The sequence below is a fragment of the Jaculus jaculus genome, chromosome 21 (assembly GCF_020740685.1).
Source record: "Jaculus jaculus isolate mJacJac1 chromosome 21, mJacJac1.mat.Y.cur, whole genome shotgun sequence".
NCBI lineage: Eukaryota > Metazoa > Chordata > Mammalia > Rodentia > Dipodidae > Jaculus > Jaculus jaculus.
Genome location: NC_059122.1, coordinates 8,993,261 through 9,013,746, shown reverse-complemented (window position 1 = coordinate 9,013,746; position 20,486 = coordinate 8,993,261). Strand labels below are relative to the sequence as shown.

General features: G+C 46.7%; 1 protein-coding gene across 1 annotated transcript in view; it reads right to left on the bottom strand.

Annotated features, from left to right (window-relative positions):
- Window positions 1-20,486, bottom strand: part of Oma1 (OMA1 zinc metallopeptidase) — a 41,373-nt gene that overhangs the window by 8,264 nt on the left and 12,623 nt on the right. Inside the window, exons 4-8 of the mRNA XM_045139290.1 lie at window positions 20,306-20,479; window positions 20,102-20,209; window positions 16,936-17,064; window positions 13,376-13,450; window positions 5,836-5,985 (exon numbers count right to left, since the gene is read on the bottom strand). Of these exons, the coding sequence (XP_044995225.1) occupies window positions 5,836-5,985; window positions 13,376-13,450; window positions 16,936-17,064; window positions 20,102-20,209; window positions 20,306-20,479 (636 nt within the window). The remainder of the gene's footprint in view (window positions 1-5,835; window positions 5,986-13,375; window positions 13,451-16,935; window positions 17,065-20,101; window positions 20,210-20,305; window positions 20,480-20,486) is intronic.

The window sequence follows — 20,486 nt, the reverse complement described above, 5'->3', positions numbered from 1 at the left end:
TAATTCTCATGCCTAAAAATAGGAAATTATAAACATGAAAACCAAGAGAATAAATGCTATTCGAAGTGTGATTCCAGTATCATAATCTGAAATGCCTTCCTACACGTCCTGTCATCTGCCACTGCCTCCCCCACACCCTAAAGAGAGGTGAAAACAAGAAAACACAGGAGAAATTAGACCAAAACATTCAATCTAACTACTTCCGATTTTAAAGTAAATGTTTCAAGTAAATTTCTATTATTAACAATGATTCATATATTTTTTAATTTTTTTATTTGCATTTATTTGAGAGCAACAGACAGAAAGAGGCGGGGGGGGGGGGGACGGGCGCGCCAGGGCCTCCAGCCACTGCGAACAAACTCCAGATGCGTGCGCCCCCTTGTGCATCTGGCTAACGTGGGTCCTGGGGAATCGAACCTTGAACCAGGGGCTTCACAGGCAAGTGCTTAACTGCTAAGTCATCTCTCCAGCCCAACAATGATTGATATTTTAGAAAAAAAAATATTTAAAATACTTAAGTAAGGTATTTATTTCAAGGACAAATTATGGAGTACATAAAGTCTGAATAGACTCACTATAATTTGAACTGTCATAGTATTAAACGTCAACAAGTTGATGAAACATCTGTTCTTCAATTTTTCACCCAAGTTGTTATGGTAACCAAAATATGTGGGGTATGTTTCCTAAATTTAACTGATTATTTCAAGTAAATAAAATTACAGCATATCAGCTTATCCACAAGAAGTAATATTATTACCACAAACCTACATTTACCCTCTTTAGATGCGAGTAGACCACAGGGTTATATTTATCTAGGCAACAATAAATGCTTTATGTGAGATCTCACATTTCAAAAACAGTGAATTTTTTTTTCTAACGGGGTTATTCATTTAAAGACAAACCAAAAATAGGAACTACTAGCCTATTTTCTTAAAGTGCTCCAGAAATACTGACGCAGACTGCCGTGCAGGGGCCGCAGGCATCAGCGTCCACACGGAGCACACGCACGTAGCCCTCGCCAGGCGTCCGTCTCCACGAGGACGTTCCGCACGGCGCCCACGTCCCTCAGCGGAGCCCGTCACCGCGGCCACACACGACTGCTGCTCGAACCCTCGCCAGGCTTCCGTCCCTAAGAAGAGGCTCCTCACGGAGCCTGCCTGCTTTACTCATCCCATTCTAAAGCACGACTCCCACACCCGTGCCAGCTGGATGCCCGCACTGTAAATGCTTCCCCGACGCCCACGCCACCTCTATTCCTTCATCTAATAACACTCGTCCAGGGCTGCTCCAACACCCATGCCCTCTGTATCCCCACATGCTAAACGGCCACACCAACCCCTGTCCCGTCTCTGCTCCCCATCCTAAACCCTAAACTGCTAAGCCTGTCCCGTCTCTGCTCGCCCCACTTTGAACGGCTACTCCAACCCCTGTCCCGTCTCTGCTCACATTTTGCATTTCTGCCAAAGAAGTAATTGTTTTCTGCCAAAATTCATACTTTGAAGCCCTGGCCCTGAATACACACACATATTAGGACACAGACCTACATGAAGGTAGCCACGGTTAAATGAGGTCGTGAGCATGGAGCTGTGACCCAACAGGTTAGTGCCCTCGTTAAAAATGCCACAGGTGCTTCCCAGCCCTCCTCTCTACCCATCCTCCGCCTGGTGTTACTGCAGAACAGGCTTCATGAGGCTGTGCACACGGTCTGCTCAGTTCACACTACTTGCAAAACCTACAACACGGCACATAACAGACAATTAGTTAACGCTTGCTGAAAGTACAAAACACACATTTAAAATATCTTAAATGTTGCTATACTACATAAGAAATATTTTTATAATATTTATGAAATCTAATGAAAATAAAAGTCTTATAGTACTTCCTACATTAAATTAAAATCAAAGTCATTAAGATATGTGTTTACTCCAGAACCACAGGGCTATAGTTCTCACTACATTAAATTAAAATCAAAGTCGTTAAAATGTGTGTTCCCCATTTATACAATGGAGTTCTACTCAGCGGTAAAGAAAAATGAAGTTATGAAATTTGCAGAAAAATGGATGGACCTGGAAAGGATTATACTAAGTGAGGTAACCCAGGCCCAGAAAGCCAAGCGCCACATGTTCTCTCTCATATGTGGATCCTAGCTACAGATGACTGGGCTTCTGCGTGAGAATGAAAATACTTAGTAGCAGAGGCCAGTAAGGTAAAAAGGAGACATAAAGGGTGGAGAAAGGAAGGGAGGAGGATGCTTAATAGGTTGATATTGTATATATGTAATTACAATGACTGTAATGGGGAGGTAATATGATGGAGAATGGAATTTCAAATGGGAAAGTGTGGGGGTGGGGAGGGAGGGAATTACCATGGGATATATTTTATAATCATGGAAAATGTTAATAAAAATTAAAAAAAAATGTGTGTTCCCACCCCAGAACCACAGGGCTATAGTACTCACTACATTAAATTAAAACCAAAGTTGTTAAAATGTGTGTTCCCACCCCAGAACCACGGGGCTTGCTTCCTTGGTGTCCTGTAGATCTGATCCTCAACAGGCTGTCTCCCACCAATTAAATGCAGTAAATGCAAAAAAATAAATAAAAAATACAAACAAAACGTCTACTCTGGGGTTAGGCTGTCTTGCGTCTTGTTCTCTATTCAATTCCTCCAGCTTCACTGCTTTGAACTAGCAAGTGTCTTGTGTCTGGGGCGACGCTGACATCATTATGCCTGTGCTCTGGGCCTCTTGTGCCAAGTACCTTAGAGATGCATAGAATTTAAGTTATGTCTGTCAGAAATGTTCAAGAACAGGAATGTTAGGTAGAATGCAACACTTCACGCATGTGAGTAGAGAAACATCTCAGGTCACATGTGGTATTTAAAATGCAGTCTGGAGTAACATGTAGCCTCAAGTATCACCCACGGCCTGAGGAACTGCGCGCTTTCATGACAGACCGCAGCCACGCTATGACTTGTCCTCTAATTAGCACCCTGTTCTCACTTCAACCAGCGAGGTACCCCAGTGGTGTAGTGGAGCCGCATGGCTTTCAAACTGAATTTAATCCCCTGGGGGAGAAGAATAAGAAATTCTGTCAGGTTTTCAATTAAGTTTCTACACCGGGATCGCTTATTTTTAAAAGAAAAATACCTCTCCTGTTGTTCCTCATCAATGACTCCCAAATAGCATGTGTTTCTCCAACTATCTTTGTCCACATTAACTAATCAACTGATTATTATAAGCACATTTTTTTTACCTGCCTGAAGATCCTCAGTAATTTGATGAAATGACAACTTCAGGCTTTAGGCTTCAAATCAAAGTGGGCTAGTGGAATTCGTTCTAATTTAAACAAACCACAGAGTTTTAGAATTTCACTGACTGAAAGTAAACAGAAAAAAAAAAAAGTAAACAGAAGTTGTGTGTTCATCATGGCTGCAGAGACAGGAAAATTTCACTGCTTTTTTTCCCCCTAGTTTTCCCCTTCAAATTATGTGTCTAAATGAAATTTGGTTAGGTTAGGAGTTGCTAAGAAACTAATGCTATGATCCTCAAGATTCCTATGCTGAAACCCTATTCCGAATGCAAGGGCAATGAATCGGGGTCTTTGGGATGGGAGGAGTCATGACCATGGAGCCTTCACGAGGAGGAACATGAGGGCCTTTGTTTCTACGAGACACTCCAAGCCCACGTCCACTATCCCAGCACCAGGGGCTGAGGCAGGAAGAGCGCAAGTTCAAGGTCCACAGTGACACGGGCCCCAAACACAGCAAATATAAACAAACTCGGGAGAGCTATCCATGACCAGGGCCCGGATCCCCTCCAGACACCCAGTGTGCGGCTCTTGACCCAGGGCTTCTCAGGCTCTCACACTGAGAAGTGGATTCCCACGGTCCCTAAGTCACTTGGTCTACGGTATTCTACTGCAGCGGCCCAAGTGAACTATGGCACATGTTAAGAAGCCCCGCCCCGCAGGTCATGAATGCTAATGAGAGGTACAGAATATACTTAAATGGTCAACGTCAGCCATCACTCCTTTCAAAATGCAGCCAGAACCTAGCCACTCTTCTTGCCATTTTCTGCTACCAGTCTTGACCTAAGCTGCCATCATCTCTTAGCAGACTTATTCCAAGACTTCTGAAGAGCCTGAAAGGTTCTCGCTCCGACACCCACAGGACTTCCCTGGCCCCTCCAGACCCTGTTCCGTGAGGCCTTCCTTGACACCACATCACAGAACAGGACGCCCTTCTTTCCTGTCACCCCACAATACATATTATACATATGAATATTTATCTGCATCACCTAAATAGAATATAAATTCCAAGAAAGTAGTGGTTTTCTTTGCATGTTCCTCAGCAATAGACTACAGCTGGGCTGGAGAGGTGGCTTACTTGTTAAGCACTTGCCTGTGAAGCCTAAGGACCCCGGTTCGAGGCTCGCACCTAATGAGGAGCAATGTTGGCAACCTTGTTTCCTTGGCAGAGCTCTTACAGATAAAGGCAGGTGGGAGTGGGGGGAAATAATGAACTCCAGATGTGAGCAAACCTAAACCTGATCCTGAATGAACAAGTCTTGGGGGTACTGAACTCCTCTTCTTGTCTCTCCAGCAAGACATTTGCATGCCATACAGGAGGGTGTTTCCCATGTTGGCACATGGAGCACATTTAAGATTGGAGGAAAGCATGGGCTGGAGGGATGGCTTAGCAGTTAACGCATTTGCCTGCAAAGCCAAAAGACTCAGGTTTGATTCCCCAGGACCCATGTTAGCCAGATGCACAAGGGGGTGCACACGTCTGGAGTTCATTTGCAGTGGCTGGAGGCCCTGGAGCGCCCATTCTCTCTCTCTCTCCCCCGCCTTCTCTCTGTTGCTCTCAAATAAATAAAAATAAACAAACAAACAAAATATTTAGAATACAGCTTACTAATAACTACCAATGATACTGACAAATGAAACTGCTTACCTCAAACTAGATTGATAATTCTTCATTAAAACCTCGTACCACTGTGTCAGTACTTCCTCATGACAATCACACTCCCTCTACTAACCCTACTTCAGTGAGCACTGCACACGATCAAACACACTGGATTTTTCTTTCTATCTTGCCACAGATACTCCTTGCTGCTTGAACTGACCAAGTCAGTCTGGGCTAGACAGAGTGAGACCCTACCTCGAAAAAACAAAAAAGAAAAAAAAAAAGCTAACACTATTATAAAAAGTCAAATTATGGGGCTGGAGGGATGGCTTAGCAGTTAAGGTGTTTGCCTGCAAAGCCAAAGGACCAAGGTTCGATTCCCCAGGACCCATGTTAGCCAGATGCACAAGAGGGCGCACATGTCTGGAATTTGCAGTGGCTGGAGGCCCTGGCGTGCCCATTCTCTCTCTCTCTCCCTCTTTCTCTCCGTCAAATAAATAAATAATAAAATATTCTTTTTAAAAAAAGTCAAATTATGGACAAGGTACTGAAACTTTATGGCTGGAGTGTTTTGCTTTAGGTTTTAGACAGAGTATCATGTAGCCCAGGTTAGCATCAAATTCACTTTGTATCTGAGGATGACTTGCATGTCTGCTCCTCCTGTCTTTATCTATCCAGCTCTGGGATTACAGTGCTGTCTGAAGTTTCAAGTTGTTCCCATCAGTTTAACTGAAAATCAGGTACTAAGTCTTCATCACAGAAAAGTCATCTGTTCGTAGCAATTCATTCCCCAACTCGTGGGCAAGCAGATTTTAGTTTTTAGCTGAACCCTCGGGAAACCAATGACCCATCATTATAGTTATGTGTACATAGTAACAGTAAAGTACACGGTCAATGCACGTCCTACCTTACCAAGTACTAGCTCACCTGTGGGATGAGCCTGTCCAGATGCTCTGCTCGGTTTCCATGGGAAGGATGTGTCGAGAACCACTCTGGCAGTGTGGGCTGACCACCCAGGTTCTCTGCAAACTCCATCTGCTGCCAAAACACGGAGCTGGCTCTTACATCCACACATGCCTAAAGGCAGAATTAATAACAGCACACAATGAGCTTAGCTATCATGATTTGAAAAGCAGTTCCTTGGCCGACTGTGGTGGCACAGGTCCCAGCACTCAAGAGACTGAGGCAAGAGGACCAAGGAAAAGCAGGAAGGGTGGGGGAATTTACGTTAATGTCATTACACGTTCCAGAAACATCCTATCACCATTTTAATAAAAGTAGACTATATTCACTGCTTTAAGAAATACTGGGGCTAGGCCAGGCATGGTGGCACACGCCTTTGATCCCGGCACTCGGGAGGCAGAGGTAGGAGGATCACCGTGAGTTCGAGGCCGCCCTGAGACTACACAGTGAATTCCAGGTCAGCCTGGGCTAGAGTGAGACCCTACCTCAAAATAAATAAATAATAACCGGGCATGGTGGCACACACCTTTAATCCCAGCACTCAGGAGGCAGAGGTAGGAGGATCACCGTGAGTTCGAGGCCGCCCTGAAACTACACAGTGAATTCCAGGTCAGCCTGGGCTAGAGCAAGATGCTACCTCGAAAAAAACCAAAATACTGAGGCTAGAAAAGGATAGTGGCTCACACCTTTAACCCCAGCACCCAGGAAGTTGAGGCAGGAGGATGGTGTTAAGTTCAAAACCAGACTGGGCTAGAGCGAAATCCTACCTCAAAAACAGCAACAACTAGGCTAGAGACAGCTAGGTGGTTAAGGTGCTTGCAGGAAAAGCCTAAGGACCCGGGTTCGATTCCCCAATACCCACGTAAGGCCAGATGCACAAAGTGGTGCATGCATCTGGAGCTCATATGCAGTGGCTGGAGGCTCTAGCATGTCCATTCTCTCTCCCTCTCTATTTATTTATTTGAGAGAGAAGCAGAGACAGACAGAGAGAACGGGATGGGTGCGTCAGGGCCTCCCAGCTACTGCAAATGAACTCCAGACACGTGCGCCACCTTGTGCACCTGGCTTTATGCAGGTACTAGGAAACTGAACCTGGGCCCAACAAACACCTTAATCACAAAGCCATCTCTCCAGTCCCCCTCTCATTTTGCTTGCAAATAAGTAAATTTAAAACACCAACAACAAAAAACAACCTGAGGCTAGAAATGTAATTAAGTAGAACAGTTGCCTAGCATGCACTAGCCCCATAGCTTTACAAAAACCGACGGCAAAAAAGTATAAATCAAGACAGGAGAAAAGGAAATAAAAATCAAAGCTCAAACAATATAGCATTACAAATGTGACTACCTCCCTAAACCCTAACTCCAACACATAATACGTACAATATCCTGCTTCTCACCGTTTTCAACATGATAGATATTTAAAACATGAAGGGCAGAATCTTCCATACAAATTAAAATTTTCTTATGCTTTCATTAAAATAAGGTTTTAACATATCTGTTATTAAACTTCACTAAAGAAATTTCATGCCGAATACAATCAATTGCATTTCAAGCACGCAGAAGTTGTATTATAATGTATACCAACATACCCGCTTTCCTCAAATGTGTGAAAAATATATTAAAGCCAGTAAAAGTAGCTTACTTACTTTGAAAACCTTTATATATATATGTATATATGAATCTTGTGAGCTTCAGATTCTCCTGGCCCCACCTCCCATTGTTTTAGGTCCAGTGGGATCACAGTTGAATGCACCACGGAGCCCAGGCTAGCAGGCTTTGCAAGCAAACACCTTTAAACACCGAGATGCCTCCCCAGACCAGCTGAGTGCCTCTTAAGCACTGTCACGGGGAGCTCAAAGGACACAAGACAGAGACACCACATGACACACGACTCACACGCACACACACCACACGACTCACACTGGTCACGCGCACACACGCCACACGACTCACACTGGTCACACACACACACACACACGCCACACGACTCACACTGGTCACGTGCACACGCGCCACATGACTCACAGTGGACACGCGCACACACACCACACGACACACTGGTCACACGCGCACACTCACAGCAGCGGGGCACGTCTGCTGGCACAGGCTCGAGGGCACGCTCACCCGCACCACGGCTGTGCCCTGCACTGGGCCCCTGCCTTCCAGATGTACACGCTCTGCTTGACAACCCGAGATCAGCTCACTTGCTGCTCTCTGCCAGCCGCTGTGATACGATGTGATGCCCAGTCTCCCTGCCAGCCTTTCCCTGCCAGGCCAAAGCTCCCCTCAAGACTGTAGGCTCAGAGAAAACTCCATTCCTATCAGCTGCTTCTGGCGGGGGTTTTGTCCCAACAACGGCAGGTCACCTTAATCATACCACAAAGCCAAGATTCGTGTGGCACCAGGATAACTAAGTTCAACTGAAATCATTTACAAAAGTATCCAATGACTCAACGTAATTCTAAACGTCATCTTATTGCTTTAAAAACCACAGCTCTGGGCTCAAGACATGGCTCAGTGGTTAAGATGTCTGCCTGCAAAGCCTAAGGACCTGGGTTCAATTCACCAATAGGCACGTAAAACGGCTGCACAAAGTGGTGCACGCACCTCGAGTTCGTCTGCGGTGGCGAGAGGCCCTGGTGCACCCATTCTCCTGGTCCCCTGGGACCGTCTCTGCTTACACAATCCATGAACGGACGGCCAGCCAGAGGAGGGCGCTCTGCTACGCACGCGCTGAAGCAGAGGCGGACACGTGGGGGAGGGAACGCTGGCCGGAGGACGCAGTGCGGCGTCCACGCACGGAGCGGAGTTGGGTCCCCAGCTCCGTGTAAAGCAGGTGTGGCGGGCGGCCCAGTCACCCCAGCTCTTGGAAGATGAAGCAGCAGATCAGAAGTAAAAGGTCATCCTCAATTTCACAGCAACTGAGGCCAGCTTAAGCCACATGAGATCCTCTCTCAAAAACAAACCACCGCCAAAAACAACAAAATTACCAGAGTAAGAGCAAAATGCCACCTTGAAAGGAAACTAAGAGCTCTGATGATGAAAGCCAAAGAAACGAAGATCTTTAAAATGAGGATGATTCACAGAACACTCACGAAGAAGTTCAGCAAAGTGTAAGAGCAAAATGCAGTTTGGGGAAAATACTGGAACGTCTAACAGAGAAATAAACCACCAGCAAAGTGCAGAAGTCCCGGCGGTGAGACGTGCAGCTATGGCGTGGTGAGACGCACTGAGAAGCGCCCGGGGTGGTGAGGCGGTGGGTCCTGCACAGCGCAGACTGCGTCACAGGCCTCCACTGAGCTTTAGCTAAATGGTGGTTTATTACCATAAAAAAAAGCACAAAAAATGTATGCATGTGTCCCCTCTGATGAACGCATTTGGTCACTTTGACTAGAGAATTTGCTTTTTGCAGATGGTGACAAATGCTGGAGAGACCCAAGAACCATCACAAGGACAAGAGGAAGCACAGTGCTTTTGCAGTTCACTGAAAGTTAAAGGAGGCTACCCAGGTTTCTGCACTGTTGACTGCCACCATGTCAATTCTTCAATCAATATAATCAACTACACTTTATTTTTTTATTTGTGTTTATTTATATTTTGAGGGGGGGCGTTGAAGTAGGGTCTCACTCTGGTCCAGGCTGACCTGGAATTAACTCTGTAGTCTCAGGGTGGCCTTGAACTCACGGCGATCCTCCTACCTCTGCCTCCCGAGTGCTGGGATTAAAGGCGTGCACCACCACACCCGGCGTACACACTACATTTTAAGTAAATTTTCACATACATTTCTTTCTGTCTTAAAAATTTTATCATGAGGCTCAACAGTCATAATTCAATCATAGCAACTAAAAACTAATACTCAGGGCTGGAGAGATGGCTTAGCGGTTACCACGCTTGCCTGCGAAGCCTAAGGACCCCGGTTCAGCTCCCCAGAACCCATGTAAGCACAGGTCACTCATGCACACAATATGGCGCACACATCTGGAGTTGGACTGCAGTGGCTAGAGGCCCTGGTGCGCCAATTCTCTCTCTCCCTCTGTCTCTGTCTCTTTTTCTCTTTCCCTCTCCCTCTCTTTCATAAAATAAACTAACAGTCATTTCCCTGGGTGATGAAATAGGGTTCAAAATAGCATGTTACGTGCATTATGAAAGTTTCTTTACACTCTCCTCGCCTACTGTGACTTCCTTAAATGACTAAGCCACAAACCTAAGACAGCCATCTCTGTAAAATACAAACACAGTTCGCTGCGATGAAGGTGCCAAATGCTAACCTGGAAAACAAGAGCCAGACGTCTTGCGACTAACTGGACACGGAATGCGATAAATCGATTCACCGCTTTGGACTCAATAGCCCCAACATGTAAATGGACAAGATGGATTAAATTAACTTCCATGTCCTCCCTTTTCCAAAAGTCCAGGCTTCAATAATCCACTCTTTTACAAGCAGTGTGAAATCGCATGTTCTCTTTCTTCCTGGGACTACGGGAGATTCTGCTGTTACCCACTTCGCTCGCTAGGTGGTGCTCTTGGCACGGCTGGTGACTCTAGGGCTGCGCTCCCTGGCTGGCAGGGCTCTGTGGCCTCCTCACCATGTCCGTCTGGGAGGAGCACGCCTCCTCATCACTGCCACGCCTGCGCGATGCTACACAACGCCCTTTTAGGGGCTGCCTGGAATAGGTCCACCAAGAAAAGAAAACAGCTTGCCTTTTCTTACTTCAGTAAAAATGAAAACTGATGTCCTCCTCACTTGTGAAATTATCTTTAAAAAGCCATTTCTATACATAACTGTAAAGTGAAAGTGCAAAGACAACAAAATCAAGGATTTCGGACATCTTTGGTCAGTGGACGACCAGGCAGCTGTTACTGCATGTCCAATCCGCGTGACAGTCCTCCTACTGGTTATTACCCTACAGTAATCCTTCTGATGCTTAGCATGACGCAGATCTCCGAAACTATAACGTAAGCTATAAAAATGTAAAGCATGAGCAACAAACTCATTGGCAGCCAGCAGTGGAGCAGAAGCAGAAAGAACCTTGGGAAACGTGAGCTGACGATTTTGAACTAGTCCTCATGAATCACGTGCTTTCAGTGGAGTCTCCATGTGCTTCTGGCCTTCAGCCTTGACAGATCATGAACCCAATGGCACAGCACGTGACCCACGGGTCTGCCTCCCAGAACTCTCCCCACTCACCCCGCTTACGAGCCTCACTCACAGCGCCAAGGGGACGGCGGCAGAGCTCACGCCTGCTGCCAGGTCAGCCGTGTGCAGCCGGCATGTGTCCTTGCATGAACACACGTGCGGTCTCACAGGAATGTGCCAAAGGCAGCCGCGCAGTAACAAGAACGTGTGCAAAAGGAGAGCTAGTCCGTGAGTTGACTATGAAACGGTAAAAAGCAGAAAGGCTGCGGGGAGAACTGGGGGTACAGCTCCATGGAGAGCAGTTGCCAAGCACACAAGAGGCTCCAGGTTCTGTCCCTCAAAGAGAAGTGCCCAGTACGCCGATGTCCACAACAATGGACACAAATGAAGAGCAAGCCCGAGGTCCCCATTCTTCCTCTTCTGACTAGAAAGCAGACGTAAAGACATTCAGCGAAATCCCTACGGCCCATGCGGAAGAAACGAAGAGTTCAAAGATCTGTCTGACATGAGCCCACCGGCTACGCTGCTCAGGACCTATGGTCACTGAGATTGTGAGCAGAAGAAGTCCCCGCCATCTGTCACTTAGATCCCCTGCCACTGCTGCACTTAACCTCTGTCTTCTTTTTAGCTACACTGAAACGTTAATTCCCGGAATAGGCCACCGTCCTTCCTGCCTTTGAACACACTGTTTTCTGTGTCAACCCTCCGCTAAGACCTGCCTCGTCAGCATGATCACTGGGATACTCACTACCTGTCCGTTGGCCCTCTGTCTGAATTGTACCTCTCACACCGTTTGCTCAGACCCTGGAGTGAGTTAAACCTCACCACTGCCCCACAGAAGGATGGGCGTCACCCGTAAGAGTCCATCATGGTGCTCCACACTCTGACTCCCATGACTCTCTGCTGTGTTTCTACAATCTGGCAGGCACTGGACACACAGGAAACAGTTGTTTAATAAATGAAAATCCGTGTAATGGGGGACCTCACTGTACTGAAGTTTGGACAGCGCAGAAACGGAACCAAACTCTGCAGGTTAACAACAGCCAACGTCCACTTCCATGTGAACTTGAGACCTGCTCCAGAACTGGTCCAGATGGGGTGAAGAACAGACGTAAATCTTAACTAGGGACCAACTAAGGTGGACTGCATGCTTTGAAAAAGAAAGGAAATATAAGGTGATACATCTGGTTGAGGGGAAAGAAAACTAAGGGGTTTAGCATTAGAGATATTAAGTTTGATGTACTTGTGAGATAGGGGAGAAAAATAAAAGACATGCAAATGTAACAATTAAAAAGACTTGAACATAAAGAACTTGACTTATGGGCTGGAGAGATGGCTTAGCGGTTAAGCGCTTGCCTGTGAAGCCTAAGGACCCCGGTTCGAGGCTCGGTTCCCCAGGTCCCACGTTAGCCAGATGCACAAGGGGGCGCACGCGCCTGGAGTTCGTTTGCAGAGGCTGGAAGCCCTGGCGCGCCCATTCTCTCTCTCTCCCTCTATCTGTCTTTCTCTCTGTGTCTGTCGCTCTCAAATAAATAAATTAATTAATTAATTAAAAAAAAAAGAACTTGACTTACGAAAATTGCCCATTTACTGGTTCTATCCCATGAATGAGATATAGAAACAAAAGTAACTTGCTGGAGATCACCCGGCTCTCTGGAACTGCACGGAGGGAGAACGCGGGAGGAGCGCGGGCATTCCTCCCCGATTCCTGGCTGCACACGCCACGCTGCTGCCTCAAGCTGCTGCCACCACGCCTTCCTGGCCGTCAGGGAAGGCGCCCTGAAACTCAGTCAAAATGAACCCTCCCTCCCTCCCTCCCTCCCTCCCTCCCTCCCTCCCTCCCTTCCTTCCTTCCTTCCTTCCTTAAGTCTCTTTCGTCAGTATTTTATCACAATAACTAAAGAAACAATGGCTCAGCAAATTTTGCGGGTCACTGAAAACCGTGTAAAGAGCGTTGTGCTCGTGATGGGGGCTGAGTGGTCCTAAGCACCCACTGTGACTAGAGCTTTGCCTAACGTGGGAAGGGGCAGGCCCTGAGGATGGGGCCTCGTGAGAGATTCCTGGCCCCTTAAAGTCCCTGTGAGAGCCTGCTGCCTCTCTCCATTCTGGTTCTGGACATTACTGATTTGATTCTACACATGATCCTGTGGCACATTTTCTACCCTAACCAGAGCTGAGTTCATGCAGGCAACACGCCTTCGAATCTCTAAAACGGGGAGCTGTTTCTTACTGTAAGAGGGCTGTCCCCAGCATTTTGTTGTTGTAACGTGTGCCTGCCATGCACCGCCCATTCCCAGCAGGAAGGGCGCACGCGGCGGCCTCCCCCAGATGAGGACAGCGTATTCTCAGTGACAAACCACATTACCTTTGCGGCAAGCTGCAGTCCGACCTTGTCAGCCTCGGCCTCCAGGGTTCTACTGTACGGTCTGTCAAACATATACTAGGAAGGAAAACAGTAAGGTGGTTTAGCTCGTGGCACAAAGAATGACAAAATATGTTCAAAAATAACTGCATGGAGAATGTAGGGTAGAATTCCTATTTTTTTGTTGTTTGTTTTTCAAGGTAGGGTCTCACTCTAGCCCATGCTGACCTAGAATTCACTATGTAGTCTCAAGATGGCCTTGAACTCATGGCGATCCTCCTACCACAGCCTTCTGAGAGCTGGGATTAAAGGCATGTGCTATCATACCCAGCTAAAATTTCCAATTTTACAATATCTTTATTTATTGATTGAAGAGCATGTGGGGGAGGGGAGAATGAAAGAGAGAGGTGCACCAGGGACTCTAGCCACTGCAAACACACTCCAGACCCACACCACTTTGTGCATCTGGCTTTATAAGAGTGCTGCAAACCAAAACCAAGGCTTCAGGATTTGTAAGCAAGAGCCCTAAACTGCTGGGCCAACTCCCAAGAAACAGAACAACATTTCTACACGTTGTAATTCATATTTAACCACCACAGTGATACAAAACGTAAAATGCAGCTGGCTGGAGAGATTGCTTACTGGTTGAGGCACTCGCCCATGAAGCCTAAGGACCCTGGTTCAATTCCCCAGAACCCATGCAAACCAGATGAACAAGGTAGCACATGCATTTGGATTTGCTTGCAGTGGCTGGAGGCCCTGATGTGCCCACTCTCAGTCTCTCTCTCTCTCGCTCTCTTTCTAGTAAATATATTTCTTAAAATAGGCTCTATTTTTTCATTACAGATGAATACTTTGGCAACAATAAAAAAAAGTAGGAAAAGTCGTGCCTACAGATTCTGAACAGCCTGGGAATTGTTAGCTTCCTTCCCTCTTCCCAACTACAATCTCCACCACTGAGCAGAGTACCTTCCAGACAGCTCATGAGGTCAGCTGCTTACAAGGCCAAGAAACATCCAGATCCTGCAGTTTTAACTGAAAACTGAAGAAACTATAGGCCAACTGCAGTCAATGACATGACTAGACAATCTGTTTCAGCAAGAAAATTAACCACAGAGCAGAATGTTCATTCTTTGACAAATTTTCTTAATTTCCTTTGCCTTTCCTAAGTATTGATTAGTTGGGAAAATAAAATTTTCTTTGGACTTAAAAAAACACCAAGAAATATTATAACTTTAATTTTCCTAATTGCTTGTATTTATAAGAATGCTTCCCAGTTAAATGCTAATTTTCAATAAATACTAAACTGTATGGATCAATAGGCAAGACTTTTGAATAAGGAGCGATTCATCAACAGAGCCATTTTTCAAAGGTAGCCACATGTTTGTGATGGCTAGAAATAACGCAATTAATCAAATCCCTGGTGAGGGAGGGCTGAGGGCGACTTCCTTCCCTCGCAATTGCAGGTTCACGGTGATGAGCTACATCCCCTAGAGCCGGCACCTGCACCCTCACTAGGAGCCCCGCCCGGGCCCCGTGGAGGCCCCAGCACTCTGCTCAGACACTGGCTTGGGACGAAGGGACGGGCAGCGCTGGGCACAGCAGAGCTGGGCACACGGCAGACCCCGGCCGGCAGGGGCGACGGGCTGGGCCGCCAGCTCACACTCACGCCAGCCGCGGCGCTGGGCTGCATGCTTTAACCTGGTGTGGCTTGGTTTCTTGGGGAGATCGGTAAAGGTCCACATTTTCATTTTTATTTTCATTTTTGAGACAGTCACGGTGTTTTCCAAGCGGTCTCCCACTCACGGCTGAAGTGCTCTGAGTAACAGCTCCGAGGCAACAGGCCCTGCGTGCGTCATTCAACTGTCCCAGCAAATGAATGACCAGGAGATGAATGCAGGGAATCCCACTCAGTAACGACTTTTTTAACACCAACCTTCCCTTCTGCTCTGCAAACACAATGAGGAGCTCTGCAGAGGGAACGAAGCATGCCAGTAAAAATCACTGCAGGGGGCTGGAGAGATGGCTTAGCGGTTAAGCGCTTGCCTGTGAAGCCTAAGGACTCCTGTTCGAGGCTCGATTCCCCAGGACCCACGTTAGCCAGATGCACAAGGGGTGCGCGTGTCTGGAGTTCGTCTGCAGTGGCTGGAGGCCCTGGTGCGCCCATTCTCTCTCTCTCACTTGCTCGCTCTCTCTCTCTCGCTCTCTCTCTCTGCCTCTTTCTCTGTCAATTTCAAATAAATAAATAAAAATAAACAAAAAAAAATATTAAAAAATCACTGCAGGGCTTCAGCTCAGGGGACAGGGATTCACTGAAGACCATCTACTTCATTTGCAGGTCAATTATTAAACCGAAAAATTGGTGGCGAGGCGAGATTCAGCGAGTACGCGAAGAGTACGGCAGCTCCCAGGTGCCTGTGTCCCAGCCAGACCTTCGGATTCCACTGCAAACAAAAGGCGTCGGCAGCTACGTGGGGAAAGCTGCCAAGTTCCTCTGACGGCCCTGCGAGTTAGTGGTCTGTCGAATACACACATGGTTCTGTAACCTGAGCACTGTACTTCCTTCTTCAATTGGAGAACTTCGGTTTTACAATAAATGAAGGCATTTACATACCAACACTGTAAACGACTCCCTCAGTCTCAAAAACCATTTTTCTCACAGAATTCTGCACAGCAGACTTGAACAGCACCCAGACGGGTGCCCCGGCACGTCACTACACTGGCAAGTATCAGGCTGCTCCTGCATAACCAAACCCCCCAGGCCAGGAGGAAATATGTGAAGAGCAATATAAAATAATCATAGTCAGCCGGGTGTGGCGGCGCACACGCCTTTAATCCCAGCACTCGGGAGGCAGAGGTAGGAGGATTGCCGTGAGTTCGAGGCCGCCCTGAGACTCCATAGTGAATTCCAGGTCAGCCTGGGATAGAGTGCGACCCCACCTCAAAAACCAAACACAGCCATCATCGCCATCACCATCATGAACAAAGCGGTTGTCAGGATGGCAAGGCTTCTTCTCAGTGACACAGTATTTTAGACAAAATGAGGGGTTAATTTTTGAAATGGAGCTATGCGGACCTCTCCATGTTTTCAACGTGGTACTAATTTAACTGGGAGGGAGAGGGGTGAGAAGTGCTGGAGCGTCCTGTAAAGACTTCTCCAGCCAAAGGCAGATGCTGGGAGGGAACAGCCAGTCCACTGCCTGTCACAGAGAGGAAGGAGGAGGGACTGGATGTTCTCCCCATGAGAGCACCAGCTATGAAAGAAATGCCCCAGCCAAAAGTACTAAATCTACCGGGCGTGGGGGCACACGCCTTTCATCCCAGCACTCGGGAGGCAGAGGTGGGAGGATCGTTGTGAATTTGAGACTGCGTAGTGAATTCCAGGTCAGCCTGGGCTACAGTGAGACCCTACCTTGTAAAACAAAGTAATGGGGGAGGGTCCACTAAAATATGGGACCCATATCCCATGACAAAATGTGCAAGCATTTCTATTACATGTCGCTTTACAATGGTGACATATCTTCCAAACAGACCAGTATAAATACAAATTATTTTACACTCACCTCCTGTAACTTGGACTGTATCCACTGGCCCAAAATTGCCAAACTATCTCGTGGACAAATGGCCCAAATCATTGTGAGAAAAATCATGCCAAGGAAATCCAGCAAATGAACCAAGCTGGCCTTCTCTGCCTGACAACAATCAAGACAGTGAAAATTACAGTTAACAAACTAAGACAGTGCATGCTCACGTTTTCTGGTTACTGCGCAGATCACACTACATTAACTGCGTGTGTTTAACTTGCCCTTGCCCAGCATGATGCCCTTTGCTTTGCTTACGTACCTGCAAGGCTCTGGTGCCTCCAACTGTCTTTTCTGAGCTACCTGCTAATCAGGAGAGAATGACGGCTCCCTGGACATACAGTTTTCATTTATCTGCTAAGCACTAAAACTATAAAATAGGAACAACTATCCCCATTAGTAGATAATGAACCTGAAATGAAGATTTTTTAAAACTTGGGAGGCCGGGCTTGGTGGCGTACGCCTTTTAGTCCCAGAATTCAGGAGGCTGAGGTAGGACAATCGTTGTGAGTTCTGGGCCAGCCTGAGACTGATTTCAGCTCAGTCTGGGATAGAACAAGACCCTACCTTGAAAAAAAAAAAAAAAAAACTTTCGGAAATTCACATAGCTATTAGTAAAGGAAGCCAAAGTCAGGCCCAGGCTGCTTTAGGGGGTAATGCAGACATTCTGTCTTTTCAAACAAGTCACGTGCTTATCAGACCAACTTTCTAGATAAAGATGACGCTGTTGTAACAGATGAAGCCGTTAAAACAAGAACAATTCAGAAAACGATTAAAAGTTTCTTTTAAACAAGTCTTTTGAGGAACCTCGTTCGTGCACAGCGCATTGGTCAGATACATAAGTCTTTGGATTGTTTGACGTAGTACGTGAAAGTCTCACTCATTTATGAAAGTTCACAGTTTCATATGTTTTGTATTTTCTCACCAAAGAACTAGAGTCTGAGTTTTCAAATTTAACTACAGGAGTAACCAAAACACGGTTTTATGTAAAACACTTGTTTCACGTGGTGATGTGACTTTAAGTTGAATGGTCTGAAGGTTCGCTGTTTGCTATCGAAGCTGACTGGGAAGCGTCCGTGTAAGGCTGACAGCAACAGTACCGCAGTCATTGCCAGGGAGGCAAAGTGGCTACAAACGAAAAGCACATGATGACCTTTCACAGTATCATCTGTTCACACAAAACAAGCTTAATTTCAATATAGGAAGTGTCAATGGTTAAAAAAAAAAAAAAAATTATGTTAACATGAAAGACATTATAGCGTTACCAAACAGAATGATCTTGCTATTAATTGTTAAAAATGACTTAGAGCTAGAAAGTTTTAAAAGTGTGTATTTGTTCAACAAAGAGAACAACATCAGACTAGACTCCATCAAAACCAAGACTGCCAGGAGAGAGCACACTGCTGCTAACAGCCTGTCAGGGAAATGCTCCTAAGTGCGGCTCGCCTGGCTGCAGTGACCACGGCCCAGGGAGCACGGCCTGGGGAGCACGGCCCGGGGAGCACGGCCCGGGGAGCACGGCGGGGCTCCGGCTGAGGAGCGAGCTGGGCGCCCGCCCGCCCGCCCGCCGGCCCAAGGCCTTTCCACGCTGCAGTGGCCGAGCCCGGCCTTGGCAGGCGGCCCCCACGGCTCCAGAGGGCAAAACACATACAGCGACACGGCTCCCGTTGCTAAAGTTTGCTCTGGCATGTGTCTGGAAACCCTTTTTGTGACTTTTTCTTGGAAGCGTTGTTTTTTCTAACCTGCCTGTGACTTAGAAGAAATCAGAGGGATTTGCGCTTCAGAATACACGACCCTGACCCAGCTCCTCTCATCACTCTTCAAGGCGGGGACAGAAATTGAGATGACTCTGAGAAGGGTCATAAACATAATTTCCACTTGAAGTTGGTATGATTTGCATTTTTGACTTAGCATTTTGCAAGCTCCTCCATATTAACCTTCATGTTTTCAGTTAAAGAAAATCTACTTCTGACTAATTATGTGGAAAAAAGCACTTCTGTGTTTAAGGAACAGCAATTTAAAATGAGTAAAACAGGGCTGGAGAGATGGCTTAGCGGTTAAGTGCTTGCCTATGAAGCCTAAGGACCCCGGTTCGAGGCTCGGTTCCCCAGGTCCCACGTTAGCCAGATGCACAAGGGGGCGCACGCGTCTGGAGTTCGTTTGCAGTGGCTGGAAGCCCTGGCACGCCCATTCTCTCTCTCTCCCTCTATCTGTCTTTCTCCCTGTGTCTGTCGCTCTCAAATAAATAAATAAAAAATGAACAACAACAAAAAAATTTTTTAAAAATTTAAAATGAGTAAAACAGGGCTGGACAGATGGCTCAGCAGTCAAGGCGCTCGCCTGCAAAGCCTAACGACCCGAATTCGACTCCCCAGGACCCACACAAAGCCCGGTGCTCAAGGTACCACATGCATCTGGGGCTTATTTGCAGAGGCCCATGCTCTCTTCCTCTCAACTACACAAATAAAACATTTTTAAAAAACCGAGTAAAACAGATACATGTGTTATGCTATCGAGGAGCCACACGGCCTCTACCACACGAGCGGGGTTGCTGAGAGCCTTAGCAGGTGTGAGCGTCCTCGTAGATGAAACGGAAGGAACGCACGCGCCCTGTGGGTCCCGAGTTAAGAACGAGAAGGTAGAAGTCCGATGAAGTGTCGTAACCTGTGACGTGACAAGTGTCCTTATTGCTCTGCGTCAGTTATGTGTAACACATCAACCCAGACATTTCCAGAGACGTCCCAAGCTATCCTCTGACGGTGAATAAGGATGGAGGAAAACTGGTTTACTCACTTAAAATAGTAGTATCACTTCCCAAGGTTAATTTCCTGACTGCATTGCAAATATGTTAATAATTACGAGAGGGTTAAAATTTGAAATAATTAGAGGTTGAGAATAATTGCTTTTCAGCAAAAGAGGCAAGTGATAAAAACAGTATTTATGAGAAACACTAATTATTGAGTATAATCTACTAAAAACCATAGTCTCAAAATTAGCTAATCATATTTTTTTTTTCCAGGTAACAGAATAAGGCAATTACATGCCATCATTTATAAAGAAAGAAATGTGAGGAAAGCCAGTTCCTTAAAACCCGCACGACGCTAACTTCAAAGCAGCACCTCGGCAAGCGACGCCATCGGGTACTTACGGCATGGCCCAGCACCGCGTGCGCGATCTCGTGGCCCAGGAGGAAGGAGAGCTGGTGCACATCCGTCACGCTCTCCAAAAGCCCAGTGAAGACAAAGACCTGTCCATTCTGCACCATCAAGAAGACAACGGTGAGCCGTCAGAGCACCACACGAATTAAGGACAGTAAGCGGCAACGGAAATGCACTTGAGGGCGCTTACTTACCGGAAGTACAAAGGCATTTATATCAGGGGAATCCACCACATGAATAACCCAGTTGATCTCGGAGATCCCTGGGATGTCGCCATTACACACAACTAGATGATCCACTACCTCTTTAACAGTCAGGCATCGGGGATCTTTTTCAGCCAGCAGATCGTTTTTAAATTTCTCCATCCACTGGGAA